General features: G+C 38.3%; 1 protein-coding gene across 1 annotated transcript in view; it reads right to left on the bottom strand.

Moving 5' to 3' along the window:
* Positions 1–12,109, bottom strand: part of LOC126161703 (uncharacterized) — a 28,690-nt gene extending 16,581 nt beyond the window's left edge. Inside the window, exon 1 of the mRNA XM_049917728.1 lies at positions 11,832–12,109. Within this exon, the coding sequence (XP_049773685.1) occupies positions 11,832–12,052 (221 nt within the window). The 5' untranslated portion in view covers positions 12,053–12,109. The remainder of the gene's footprint in view (positions 1–11,831) is intronic.
* Between the last annotated feature and the right edge of the window lie 862 nt (positions 12,110–12,971).

The raw sequence follows: 12,971 nt of genomic DNA, 5'->3' as shown, positions 1-12,971 counted from the left end.
CGAGAATTGCATCGTCTATTGACATCCACTGATATTAGTCCTACAATCATAGGCAGTCCGTAGGCCTACTAACAGCCTCTAATTTGGCAATTAAAATCGTGCCAAAATGATTATCAGTTGCGTAGAAAAGTCGAGGTGTTCTGGCATGAAAAGACTTGTGACATTACCCCGTAACACATTATGCATATTTTTCTGAAGGTCAATTACACTTTTTGCCATCGATCGCATAATTTTTTATCTATGTAAAAACAACATTAAATATGAAAACTAACTTGAAGCTCGGTCTTTTTTTTAGCGTGTGTTACACGTTAAGTCATATCAAATACAAATGTGTCGGTAAAATTTTAAATAGTGGCATAAATGACTTATCTTCTCGGCCCGACATTTTTCAAATGGCTGATCCTCAAAGTGTTACGTTTTGAATGAGAGTTATAACGCCCTGTGATTTAAGAAATTCACTGCACATTCTCACACGTAACATAAACCATCTTGCGTGGAAATTTCCTTGGAAAGTAACGCATCTCAAGCCACTATTCGTAATATTTTCTGGTGACCTGTCAGAAATGTAAACAACTGTGACGTACTGCATAATCTTCGACCTAAAGCCTTTGACACTTAACGGTGTCAGCAAGCTGGTCTGTGCATTGTGTAAATTACCCATTTTCTATGCAACTAAACTTTTATTTTGGTGTTATTCTCTGATTTGTGTTTCATTGCTGCAATATTATTCAGCAGTAGTGGACTAAAGTTCTTTGTCAGCGTATCAGATCTTACACGTCACACCTACAAAACTGAAATCTAAAACAACGAAAAATCCCGGAATTCTAAAAAAATCCTGGGTTTTTCCCGGATGAAAAAATTCCCGGGTTTTTCCCGGAATTCCTGGATGTCCCGGGCCGTAGACACCCTGCTTTTGTTTCCTTCAATGCTTGCTCAATATACAGATTGAATAACATACCCTGTCCACTCCGTTCCCAACCACTGCTTCCCTTTCATGCCCCTCAACTCTTATAAATGCCATCTGGTTTCTGTACAAATTGTAAATAGCCTTTCGCTCCCTGTATTTTACCCCTGCCACCTTCAGAATTTGAAAGAGAGTATTACAGTCAACATTGTCAAAAGCTTTCTCTAAGTCTACAAATGCTATAACCATAGGTTTGTCTTTCCTTAATCTAGCTTCTAAGATAGTAAGGTCAGCATTGCCTCACATGTTCCAATACTCCTACGGAATTCAAACTGATCTTCCCCGAGGTCGGCTTCTACCAGTTTTTCCATTCGTCTGTAAAGAATTCGCTTTAGTATTTTGCATCCGTGACTTATTAAACTGATTGTTCGGTAATTTTCACATCTGTCAGCACCTGCTTTCTTTGGGATTGGAATTATAATATTCTTCTTGAAGTCTGAGGGTATTTCACCTGTCTCATACACCTTGCTCACCAGATGGTAGAGTTTTGTCAAGACTGGCTCTCCCAAGGCCGTCAGTAGTTCTAATGGAATGTTGTCTACTCCCGGGGCCTTGTTTCGACTCAGGTCTTTCAGTGCTTTATCAAACTCTTCACGCAGTATCGTATCTCCCATTCCATCTTCATCTAAATCCTCTTCCATTTCCCATAACATTGTCCTCAAGTACATTGCCCTTGTATAGACCCTCTATATACTCGTTCCACCTTTCTGCTTTCCCTTCTTTGCTTAGAACTAGGTTTCCATCTGAGCTCTTGATATTCATACAAGTGGTTCTCTTCTCTCCAAAGGTCTGTTTAATTTTCCTGTAGGCAGTATCTATCTTACCCCTAGTGAGATAAGCCTCTACATCCTTACATTTGTCCTCTAGCCATCCCTGCACTTCCTGTTGATCTCATTTTTGAGACGTTTGTATTCCTTTTTGTCTGCTTCATTTACTGCATTTTTATATTTTCTCCTTTCATCAATTAAATTCAATATTTCTTCTGTTACCCAAGGATTTCTACTAGCCCTCGTCTTTTTGCCTACTTGATCCTCTGCTGCCTTAACTACTTCATCTCTCAAAGCTATTCATTCTTCTTCTACTGTATTTCTTTCCCCCAATCCTATCAATTGTTCCCTTATGCTCTCCCTGAAACTCTGTACAACCTCTGGTTCTTTCAGTTTATCCAGGTCCCATCTCTTTAAATTCCCACCTTTTTGCAGTTTCTCCAGTTTTAATCTACAGTTCATAACCAATGGATTGTGGTCAGAGTCCACATCTGCCCCTGGAAATGTCTTACAATTTAGAACCTGGTTCCTAAATCTCTGTCTTACCATTATATAATCTATCTGATACCTTTTAGTATCTCCAGGGTTCTTCCATGTATAAAACCTTCTTTTATGATTCTTGAACAAAGTGTTAGCTATGATTAAGTTATGATCTATGCAAAATTCTACCAGGTGGCTTCCTCTTTCATTTCTTAGCCCCAATCCATATTCACCTACTACGTTTCCTTCTCTCCCTTTTCCTACTGACGAATTCCAGTCACCCATGACTATTAAACTTTCATCTCCCTTCACTATTTGAATAATTTCTTTTATTTCATCATACATTTCTTCAATTTCTTCATCATCTGCAGAGCTAGTTGGCATATAAATGTGTACTACTGTAGTAGGTGCGGGCTTCGTGTCTATGTTGGCCACAATAATGAGTTCACTATGGTGTTTGTAGTAGCTTACCCGCATTTTTTTATTCATTATTAAACCGACTCCTGCATTACCCCTATTTGATTTTGTATTTATAGCCCTGTATTCGCCTGACCTAAAGTCTTGTTCCTTCTGCCACCAAACTTCACTAATTCCTACTATATCCAACTTTAACCTATCCATTTCACTTTTTAACCATACAGTAAAGCCGCATGTCCTCGGGAAAAATTACGGCTGTAGTTTCCCCTTGCTTTCAGCCGTTCGCAGTACTAGCACAGCAAGGCCGGTTTGGTTAGTGTTACAAGACCAGATGAGTCAATCATCCAGACTGTTGCCCCTGCAACTACTGAAAAGGCTGCTGCCCCTCTTCAGGAACCACACGTTTGTCTGGTCTCTCAACAGATACCCCTCCGTTGTGGTTGCACCTACGGTACGGCTATCTGTATCACTGAGGCACGCAAGCCTCCCCACCAACGGCAAGGTCCATGGTTCTTGGAGGGGACATTAGTTCATGGTTTAGTAAAACACCTACATCTAAATATAATTTGTCTTTTTAAAAATAAAAGTGTTAAAATGGAACTGTTTTTCTTTCCTAAGTTGAGGTAATCACTAATTTTGATGATGGCGGGAGAGGAGGGAGGAGGGTAGCAGCTAATAACTAACTCCACTTATGGGTAACAGCTCAAAAATGTTGGGAACCAGTGATCTAAAGAGTATAGAATACTGATTGAGAATAAACCAGAAAAAAGTAGTAACACTAGTAATTTCATATAAAATTGGTGATTATGAAGAAGAAGCTAAGGAATCTTGCTACCTTGTAAGTAAAATAACCCATGATGGATAAAGCAAGGAGGAAGTAATGAGCAGACCACACCCCACTTCACTTAGGATGGTGCTTCCGCACATAGAGGAGGGACAATAAGGAAGTGTGGAGGGGATCAGGTCTGCACATGCGTGGTGACAAGAGCTGTCAAACAAACTCTGTGTTGCTGTGGACAACAATCAGGATCTTTTGCCTTTGGCACATTGTATTGTATGTTCAAATCTATGAGGGAGCAATACGTTTTACAACCAATTTCGATTACTCGTCTACACGTGAGGAATCTCGCTTCATGTCTCGAGGTTGTGTCCACTGATGAACAGCAATTGTCTGTGTGATGTCATAATACGAGAACAGCTGACACAGCTTTGTGAAGATGTCGAGTACAATTTTTCTCAAAACAATGACTGTCTAATGATGAGATCATCGAAAATGGTTGCATAATTGCCATTTACTGCGATTTGGACTGTATTATTAGAAAAATGTAATACTCAACAAAATAAACTTCAAACACAAACCAAAATCATTATATTGGTTTGGTAACTGCTTCTACTTAATATAATTTGTTTTTAATGTGTGTAATGTGCTTATGTGGGTGTGCAGTTCAAAGTAAAAAAGAATTACTGGTAGCAAGGACTAGTGCACAAGACTACTGTAAAAATTGTCAGAATGTTTCATATTTTTCGGTGTCAACAGGAATTATGAGTTTAAGTCAATTTGTTCGACATTACAGTGGGAGAATGGATTTATGAGCCACTGAACAAGCAAACAATTAGCCATCTGTGAATAACCCGATGGAATGCTGACCGACAACATCGAAGGCCACTGATATCTCAACAGGTAACCCTCCCTTTCATTTTAAGGCATTTTCCAATTCCTGCCTTGAAAATGACAGGGGTTTACTTTGTCAAAATATTGGAGTTTTTGACGAATTTATCCAGCAGCATTCTCACGAATAATTAGAACATATCACACGCTGCGAGAAGCTTAATATCTCTTTGGGCAATGTATTGATATTTCGTAGGCTAGATATTCCCAGTCAGTAAAAGCTCATGTACTATCCACACAACAGATACATTGACAAAAACATTTTTAAACCTTTCTTTAAAACCAAGAAAGATTATTACTTTACTTTGTTTCAAAGCCTACATCGTAATACCATCTGCTATCCGAGTCCATGTCCAAACCATGTGATTGTAAATTTAGGATGATAAGTTGAGGCTTTTATCCATCTTCACCTCCCTGTCGGAGTTTTGTGCTCCCGCTGAACTGAGATGCAGTCTGTTGCTTCATCCAAAGGTGTTTCAGTGTCTATTATCTCTAGCTTGTGACCTGTGCGCAAATTAATTTTATCAGGTTATACTGACACTGATATGTGGGTAAAAGCAAAACAGTGTGACGCCATTCACATGCAAGAAAGACAAATTTGTATATTCTGTCGCGTGACTTATAAATTAAGAGCTGCATGATTCCAGCGCAAGTGTGGTTTAAATTGTCCGGAATATTTTTATTCCTCAGCCAGGGTGCAATATCCCCTTTCCTGACTCTCGTAGTTGGTCTCTTCTCTATGACAGATGAATGATAACTGGCATGGTAGTTACGATGACCGACTTCGAAGCAAGGTATGGCAGAATTTTGCAGCAAACCCCTTCTTGAAAGTTACAGTGTTAATTTCCGAAAGGTAGTCACTACTGTTTTTCTTACACCTAAATACAAGTTTACTCTCGGGAACCAAATTAGAAGAAGAGCCAGCATGCAGAATGAGTATCCAAGAACCTTTTCCTATGGGAGCTTTAAAACTGCCAGTGTCATCACTCATTTTCCAGTAGGTATTCATGGAATGATTTTGATTCACCCATGCTTCAAAAAGACAGTACACTCTAGAACTACCTCCTCCTCTTGTATCATGCATCTTTGTAAGGTAAGTTGTTCTTGCTGCTTCTTTGTCACTTCTTTCAATTTATCTTCTTAATGATTTTGAAACCAATGTCTTTTAAAATTAGTTGCATTGACAAAGCACTAAATTTGAAACCAATCTGCTCAGGTATAGCTGTAACAAGCTTTTGCAATGTCGGGGATTCCCTTCTTATATACATTTCAAGCATGGAACGCTTTAAAACATCGTATCAAAAACATGTATTTTACAGGTTTCTTGCGATTTTGATGCTTTCTAAGTGATTTGAAAACTAAGTTTCCTGAGGTATCTACAGCTCTGACACTTTGTTTAGTATTCTCTGTACAGTTCTCTTGCCGAAATGTGCTTCTGCAGTTCGTTCTTGCGTCTTCAAAATGTCAGAAACAGAAGTCTCACTTTCAGATTCACATTTGAAAATGTTATAAATGCAGGAAAAAAACTTTCTCGACTGCTTGTGAAGTAATCTACACCCACAAGATCACTCTGCAGTTCACAATTAAGTGCCTGGCAGAGGATTCATCGAACCATGTTCTAGCTATTCTCTACAGTTCCACTCTCGACCAGTACGCGGGAAACACGAACACTTTAATCTTTCCGTGTCAGCTCTAATTTCTCTTATTTTATTACGATGATTGTTCCTGCCTATGCAGGTGGGCACCAACAAGTATTTTCATACTCTGAGGAGAAAATTGGCGACTGATATTTGATGACAAGATCCTGCAACAACAAAAAATGCCTTTGTTTTGATGACTGCCAGCCCAATTCGCGTATCATATCTGTTGCAGTCTCTCCCCTTTTTTGCAATAACACAAAACTAGTTACCTTTATTTGGACTTTTTCAATCAATCCTATCTGCTGTGGATCCTAGACTGGACAGCAATATTCCAGAAGAGGGCAGAAAATTGTGGTGTAAGTAGTGTCTTTAGTAGACATGTTGCATTTTCTAACTTTTCTACCAATAAATCACAGTTGTTGGTTTGCTTTCCACACAACGTTATCCATGCAATCATTGCAACTTAAGTTATTCATAATTTTAATACCTAAGTATATAGTTGAATTTTACAGCCTTTAAATTTGTGTGTTTTATCCTGTAAACTGAAATTTAGTGGGCTCCTTTTAGTACTCATGTGGAGACTTCAGATTTTTCATTAATTAGAGTCAATTGTCACTTCTCTCACCATACAGATTCGTATCTTATCTAAATCATTTTGTAATTTATTTTTTTTAATCGTCTGACATTATAAGGTGGTTAATCACAGCATCATCTGCAAACAGTCTAAGAGGGCTGCTAAGATTGTTTCCTAAATTGTTTAGTAAATCAGTAACAGAAGAAGATCTACAACACTTCCTTGCAAACGCCAGATAGCACTTCAGTTTTACTCAACATTTTTCTATCTAATAATACATAATGTGACCTTTCTGACAGGGAATCACAAGTCCAGTCGCACAGCTAAGACAATACTCCATAGGCACGCAATTTAATTGCAATTGCATGTGGGAAACTCCAAATTTATTGCCGTCACCTGACATGTTCATTTGAAAATCATACTAAAACGTTTACAGATAAACATTCACAACTATACTGCTACAAGAAAGCAACATCGACATCTCAATGAATAATTTGGTCGCTCTGTGAATGAAACTGCGTTGTCACAAAATATGGCAACAGCACAGCATGTGGGAGAGAGATTCTTGCAGTCCTGTTTGCAACTTGTGGCTAGCCGCTGGAAGAGAGAATGAAAGAATGAATTTTATTGGCTGCTAGCAGTTAATGGTGGGGGATGCGCAGAACAGCTGAAAGTTGGGCTGCCTTCCTACATGATGTGAACTATGGCAGTCTACTGGTATCAAACATAGTCTTTAATTTGAGGAAGAAACTTCTGAGAATGTACATTTGGAGCAGAGCACTGTGAAGCATGGACTGTGAGAGAACTGGAACAGAAGAGAATCAAAGTGTTTGAGATGTTGGTACTACTGCAGAATGTTGAAAATTAGATGAACTGATATGATAAGGAATGAGGAAGTTCTCTGCAGAATCAGTGAAGAAAGGAACATATGAAAAACACTGACAAGAAGAAGGGTCAGGATGATAAGATATGTATTAAGGTATTAGGGAATAACCTTAAATGTACTGGAATAGGGTGTAAAGGCTAAAAACTGAATGGAAAGACAGAGATAGGAATACATCCGGCAAGTAACTGAGGATATAGGATGACTCAAAAAAAAATTGTCTACTGAGGAGTTGTGAACTGCCCATTGTAGTGATACCACTACGCTCTTCATAAAAGACTTGTGCAAACTTCAAGTACTTTGTTTGTGTTGCTCTTTGGGGGGGTAGCACTGGCACAAAACTTGTGCTTGAACTGCAGTAAGTTTTCTTGGCATGACCTACCTGCATTTGCCTACAATGAACTTCTCTGATTCCAAGTACATGATGACACATTTATTTCATGTGTTTGTTCCAAGTTCTGTAAAATAAATTTTGAGTGCAGTCTAAAAAGTTTCAATTTTTCATTTGTTGTGATGATTCAAATTCCAGTTTATAAACTGTTGACTTTGCAATATTTGGATTTTTCTCCAAATTCAAAACTCAGCAAAATGCCATGAGCTTTTGGATGAGTGTTATTTGGCTGTCTGCAATGGCTAAGGAGTACTCAGCCTTAAGTTCATGGATGTACACCACTTGACACAGTTGGAAGACCAAGGAAATATTATTTGCTCACACTGCTTTGAAATCATTAGCTCACACATCAGCATACTTCTTACAGTCTTTGTAATCAAAAAAACTATTGTGTGAGTAGGGTCTCAACATAACTCCAACTCAATATCTTACAACCAATACACAACTTTCAAAGCTCAAGTGGTAGAGCTTGCACAAAATAACTTGGCCTACCATGTGTAAAAATGCATTCTTGAAATGCATTCTTGTCCTTAGTGTTTGGCAGGCCTACCACTATGTTCTGAAGGAATGGCCACCTTCTTTTGCTGTCACCTGATCAATTATGTACTTAATCCATTAAGAAAGAAACATTCTTTGCCAAATTCAGGATGGCCATTGGCTGATTCATGCAACTGCGGATGTGGTGGCAAGTACAATCTTTCTCAGTTGAATCCTGCACATCTCACAGCCTCATTCATCAGCTTTAGTGTGAAATGCATATTATTTTCTCAACAGTCATAATTACTATAATATTATGAAATTAAATAACTAATCACATTAAATTAGAACAGACTGCAATAAAAAATATGAGTCACTATGAGCTTATGTTAGGTGCAAGTTAGGTCATATATTACTACGTAAGAAGTGTAGTTATTACATTGAATTTCTGTTAGGTGCAAGTTAAGTCGTACATTGCTCTGTGTATGAAGTGTAGCTAATATATTGAATTTTTGTGTCTTTAATATTGAGCAAATGGATTCTATGTGCTGCACTCACTTCTGCTCACACGCAGAAACAAAACTCTGAGAGTGAAATATTCGTAACAGCCCTCATATCTCATAAACAATTTGAGATAGCAAACTAGTTTTTGGCAAATGGTAGCAGGCAATGAGAAAAATATTTCACCATATAGTGAAAAAGTGAAATATCCAATCTGCTGCAATATCTGAGTAACTACAGATTTTATCAGTAAAATAATGTAATTTTATGACTGTAGGCAGTTAGTGAAATGAGAATTAGTGTGCATTTGCCATGTAAGTGAAGAAATTACACTTTCTTTTTATTTTGAGAATGAGCTTTTCTTAAGCTATTGACTTGACTTGTCCTCAGTTACTTATTTAATAATCACTGTTTCAGGATTTTGTTGCAATTGCAGCTGCATTAGCATTTAAGTGAAGTGGAGCTTTGTAAACACTGCTGTGTTTTTGGTAAAAGAAGCAAATGTTAACATGGCAACAAAACAAGTGTAGACATTACTCAAAACCTGCCACTTATGATGATTCTCTGACAGAAGAAAGGTTAACAAGCGAGCAAAAAATCATTTCTTTGTTGAATTTTACCATAATCCTGTAATGCCATGTGTTTTAAAAAGAAATGAATGACTTGTCAAATTACTGGTTGTACTGGTATAATTGATTAATAAGACAGTTTACAGATTCGTTAGCTGTTGATTGCCAATCCTGTTTGTGACTAGCCTTCCCCTCACCTATTGCACAGTGGAACCCCCATCGCCAAAATTGTCCCCTCCCCTACAACACCGTCTGTGCATGTACAGGCCACATTATTTTGTGAACCTTCTGCCAGCATGTCAGATTACTGAACTGCATTAGATTTTCTATTCTTTAGAAAGGAATTACATAAACAAGTATCATATAACAAACTTGGAGATCAGCTGACTGAAACTATAAGCAAAGACCGACAAGAGTCCAGGAAACATACATTGGAGAATCTTGACATGAAGCATAGTAGCAGAAGAGCTTGAAACCTCATAAAACGATTGTCTAGCGACTCAGCAGCTTCCAAGGATCAGGTTTCCATGACAGCTGATTAAATCGCACATCAGCTCATTTTGAACGGTAAAGCAACCAGGAACAGTAAGATTGACACCTCGTATAAGAGGCAACAAGTTGCTGAAATACCACACGAGTCATACTTCACTTCAACAGAAATGGAAGCTGCTATCAGTTCCTTGAAACCCAGGAAGGCCATGGTCCCAATGATGTCATTAATGAAGTTATACAGAACATAGGGCCCTTAGCTAAGGAATGGCTCTTACAACTCTATACTTTCTGCTGGTCGAAAAAGACGGTATCTAATCTATGGCCGAAGGTGAAGGTAGTAGCTATCCCAAAGCCAGGTAAATCAAGAGATGATGCCAAGAACTATCGTCCAATATCCCTGCTGTGCAAACTATATGAACGTCTAATCTTGAATAAAATACGACCACAACTAGAAAGCCAAATCATTCCACAACAAGTAGGATTCAGACCCGGTAAGTCTTGCACTGGCTAAGTCCTCTGTCTAACTCAAAACATAGAGGCCAGTTTTTAGAAGGGAGAAAAAACTGGTGTGGTGTCTGTCGACTTATCAGCAGCATACAACACGATAAACCACACTGATCTCCAACAGAAGATACTATGTGGAGTTTCAAGAGTAAAGAAGTCGCTGGAAGCCTGAAGAATGGTAGTGTTTTGTCCCCTCTACTTTTCAATCTGTATACAAATGACCAACCAACTGGACCAACAACAAGAAGTTTTATCTATGCTGATGATGTAGCCATTCCCTGCTAATCCAGATCAATCAAACAGATTGAGAGAAATCTAACAGATGCCTTGGAAGTTCTACCTGAATATTACAACAGGAAACAGCTTCGACCAAATCCAGCAGTGACACAGACTTTTTTATTTCATCTGAACAATAAGGGAGCAAACAGAGAATTACAATTGGAATGGAACTCAATTAAACTTAAACACTGTCCAAACCCAGTTTATCTTGGGGTCACGTTAGATCAAACATTGTCTTACAAGAAACATGTAGAAAAAACTAGAGCAAAAGTCAACTCACAGAGCGATATAAACCGCAAACTTACCAACTCACACTGGGGAGCAAATCCTGAAATTCTACATGCATCATCCCTGGCATTGTGGTTTGCTCCAGCTGAATATGAATGCCCTGTATGGAGAAGATCGACACATGCCCAGAAGCTAGATGCAGCACTGAATGACTCATGTTGATTACTTATGGGATGCCTGAAGCCTACAAACCGTGATCTCCTTTACATGTGTTCTAGAATTCTCTCCCCCCCCCCCCCCTTCCCCCACACAGATCAGACGGCAAACGTGTGGTGACCGAACGAAGCAGGCAGTGTGAAGATAGAAGACATCCCCTGTACATACAATAGCCAGCGGTGGCAAGAATTAAATCGAGGGAAGATATCATAAAACTTCAACGTCCACTAAATGAAAGTCAATCTACGACCAGAGAATAAATGTGGTAACAGAAGTAGGATAAAGGCAGCCTGAAAAGTTGGAACATCAAAGGATAACTTGTTCAAGTGGAGATACGCCGAAGAAGAGCCTGACAATGTGGAGGAAAAGAAATGATGACACACCTGTTGACCTGTCCATCCTTGCTGGCTCCATGCACTTTCCAAGACCTGCAGTTGGCCAACGATGCTGCAGTGAAGTGTGCTGTACACTGGAGAGAGATATGAGCCTTGCTATTGACAATAATGATGACTTATGATATGTGAAGATCATTAATATATATATATGTACTTGTAGTCTAGTATATATAGCCTATTAATTAATTACAGATGCAGCTCAGACACGATTAAATAAATATAACAAAGTATTCCTCGTAAGAATAGTGTTAAGACAATAGAAACATGTGATTGAGGGATACGTTCTGTAAATCAATATTTACTATACTTGCTTAAAGTTTCTGTCTTAAGTCTATAAAACATTATATTTAAATCTTAAAACAAAATTAATAACATATTTACATACTTGGCGTAAGAGACAGCTAGTTGCTTTATAGCAACATCATTTATGGAATCAAGCAGACTGCGTAGTGTGTAATAAAATTTGTGTGGAAGCACAGCTGGTGTAAGCCTCTTGCGCATCTTCTGGGAAGCTATCAGAAGCCTCAGCAGGTGAACAGTTGAACGTGACCCATATGAAAATACATCCATAACTGCACTCAGCACTCTGCTTCCCAAATTGTACATGTTGACTCTCAAGCGATGGGATGCCTCATGAGAAATTTGCTTGTTGCCTTCTGCCTCAGCTTCCTAAAGAACAATGCATGTCATTAACATTATGTACCAGAAGAGTTAAAACAGTGATTTTCAGAAATTTATATTAATTAGATTACTACACTGAAACATTTATTCTGAGATAAGCTAAATAAAAGTGCAACAAAATAGTGGAAAAGACGTAACAGGAGACAGTTTTAGAAAGTTATAACAAAATTAGAAATAAATAATGAAGGCAGTTTGCTCCAGAGGCACGCAGAAAAAATATTTACCATTCTGTGGATATCAATACATTTTAACAAATTGAGCTATAAATGTTTCACCAATTGTTCCAGATACTGTTAGTGAGTTTTAATAATGCAAGAGATGCAGATTATGTATGTGTGTTATAAGAAATATAGGCATGTGAACTTCAGCTTCAGTATAATTGGCTCCTGATGACATAAATAAAATAGCTATTTTGATACATTAGGAGAATGAGACTCTATCAATCTTCAGAGAATAAGGTCTTTCGCAACTTTAAAGATAGCCAAATGACATTTCGGTAACTATAAATAGTTAAGGAACTTACATACACCAAAAGAATGTTCATCCATTATGTAATGATAGAATAGGTGAAAGGCAGTCCTATGCAACAGACACGGTTAGAGCACCTCTAGTGTGTTTATTTCCTGTAACAATAAAGTTTGCAACTCAATAACAACAGAATGAGGACAGGTGGCAACTCACCGCAAAGATGATTGCTGAGTCGCAGGCAGGCACATAGAAAAAACAATCACACTCTCTCAACTAAATTTTCAGCTGTAGTTTTGTCAGAAAACGAGGGCACACACACATTCACACTGTCACTGAGACACAACTCATGCACACATCTGCTGTCTCTGGTCACTGT

The sequence above is a fragment of the Schistocerca cancellata genome, chromosome 2 (genome assembly GCF_023864275.1).
Source record: "Schistocerca cancellata isolate TAMUIC-IGC-003103 chromosome 2, iqSchCanc2.1, whole genome shotgun sequence".
Taxonomy (NCBI): domain Eukaryota; kingdom Metazoa; phylum Arthropoda; class Insecta; order Orthoptera; family Acrididae; genus Schistocerca; species Schistocerca cancellata.
Note: the sequence above shows the minus strand (reverse complement) of the source record. Positions and strands in the feature narration are given on the sequence as shown.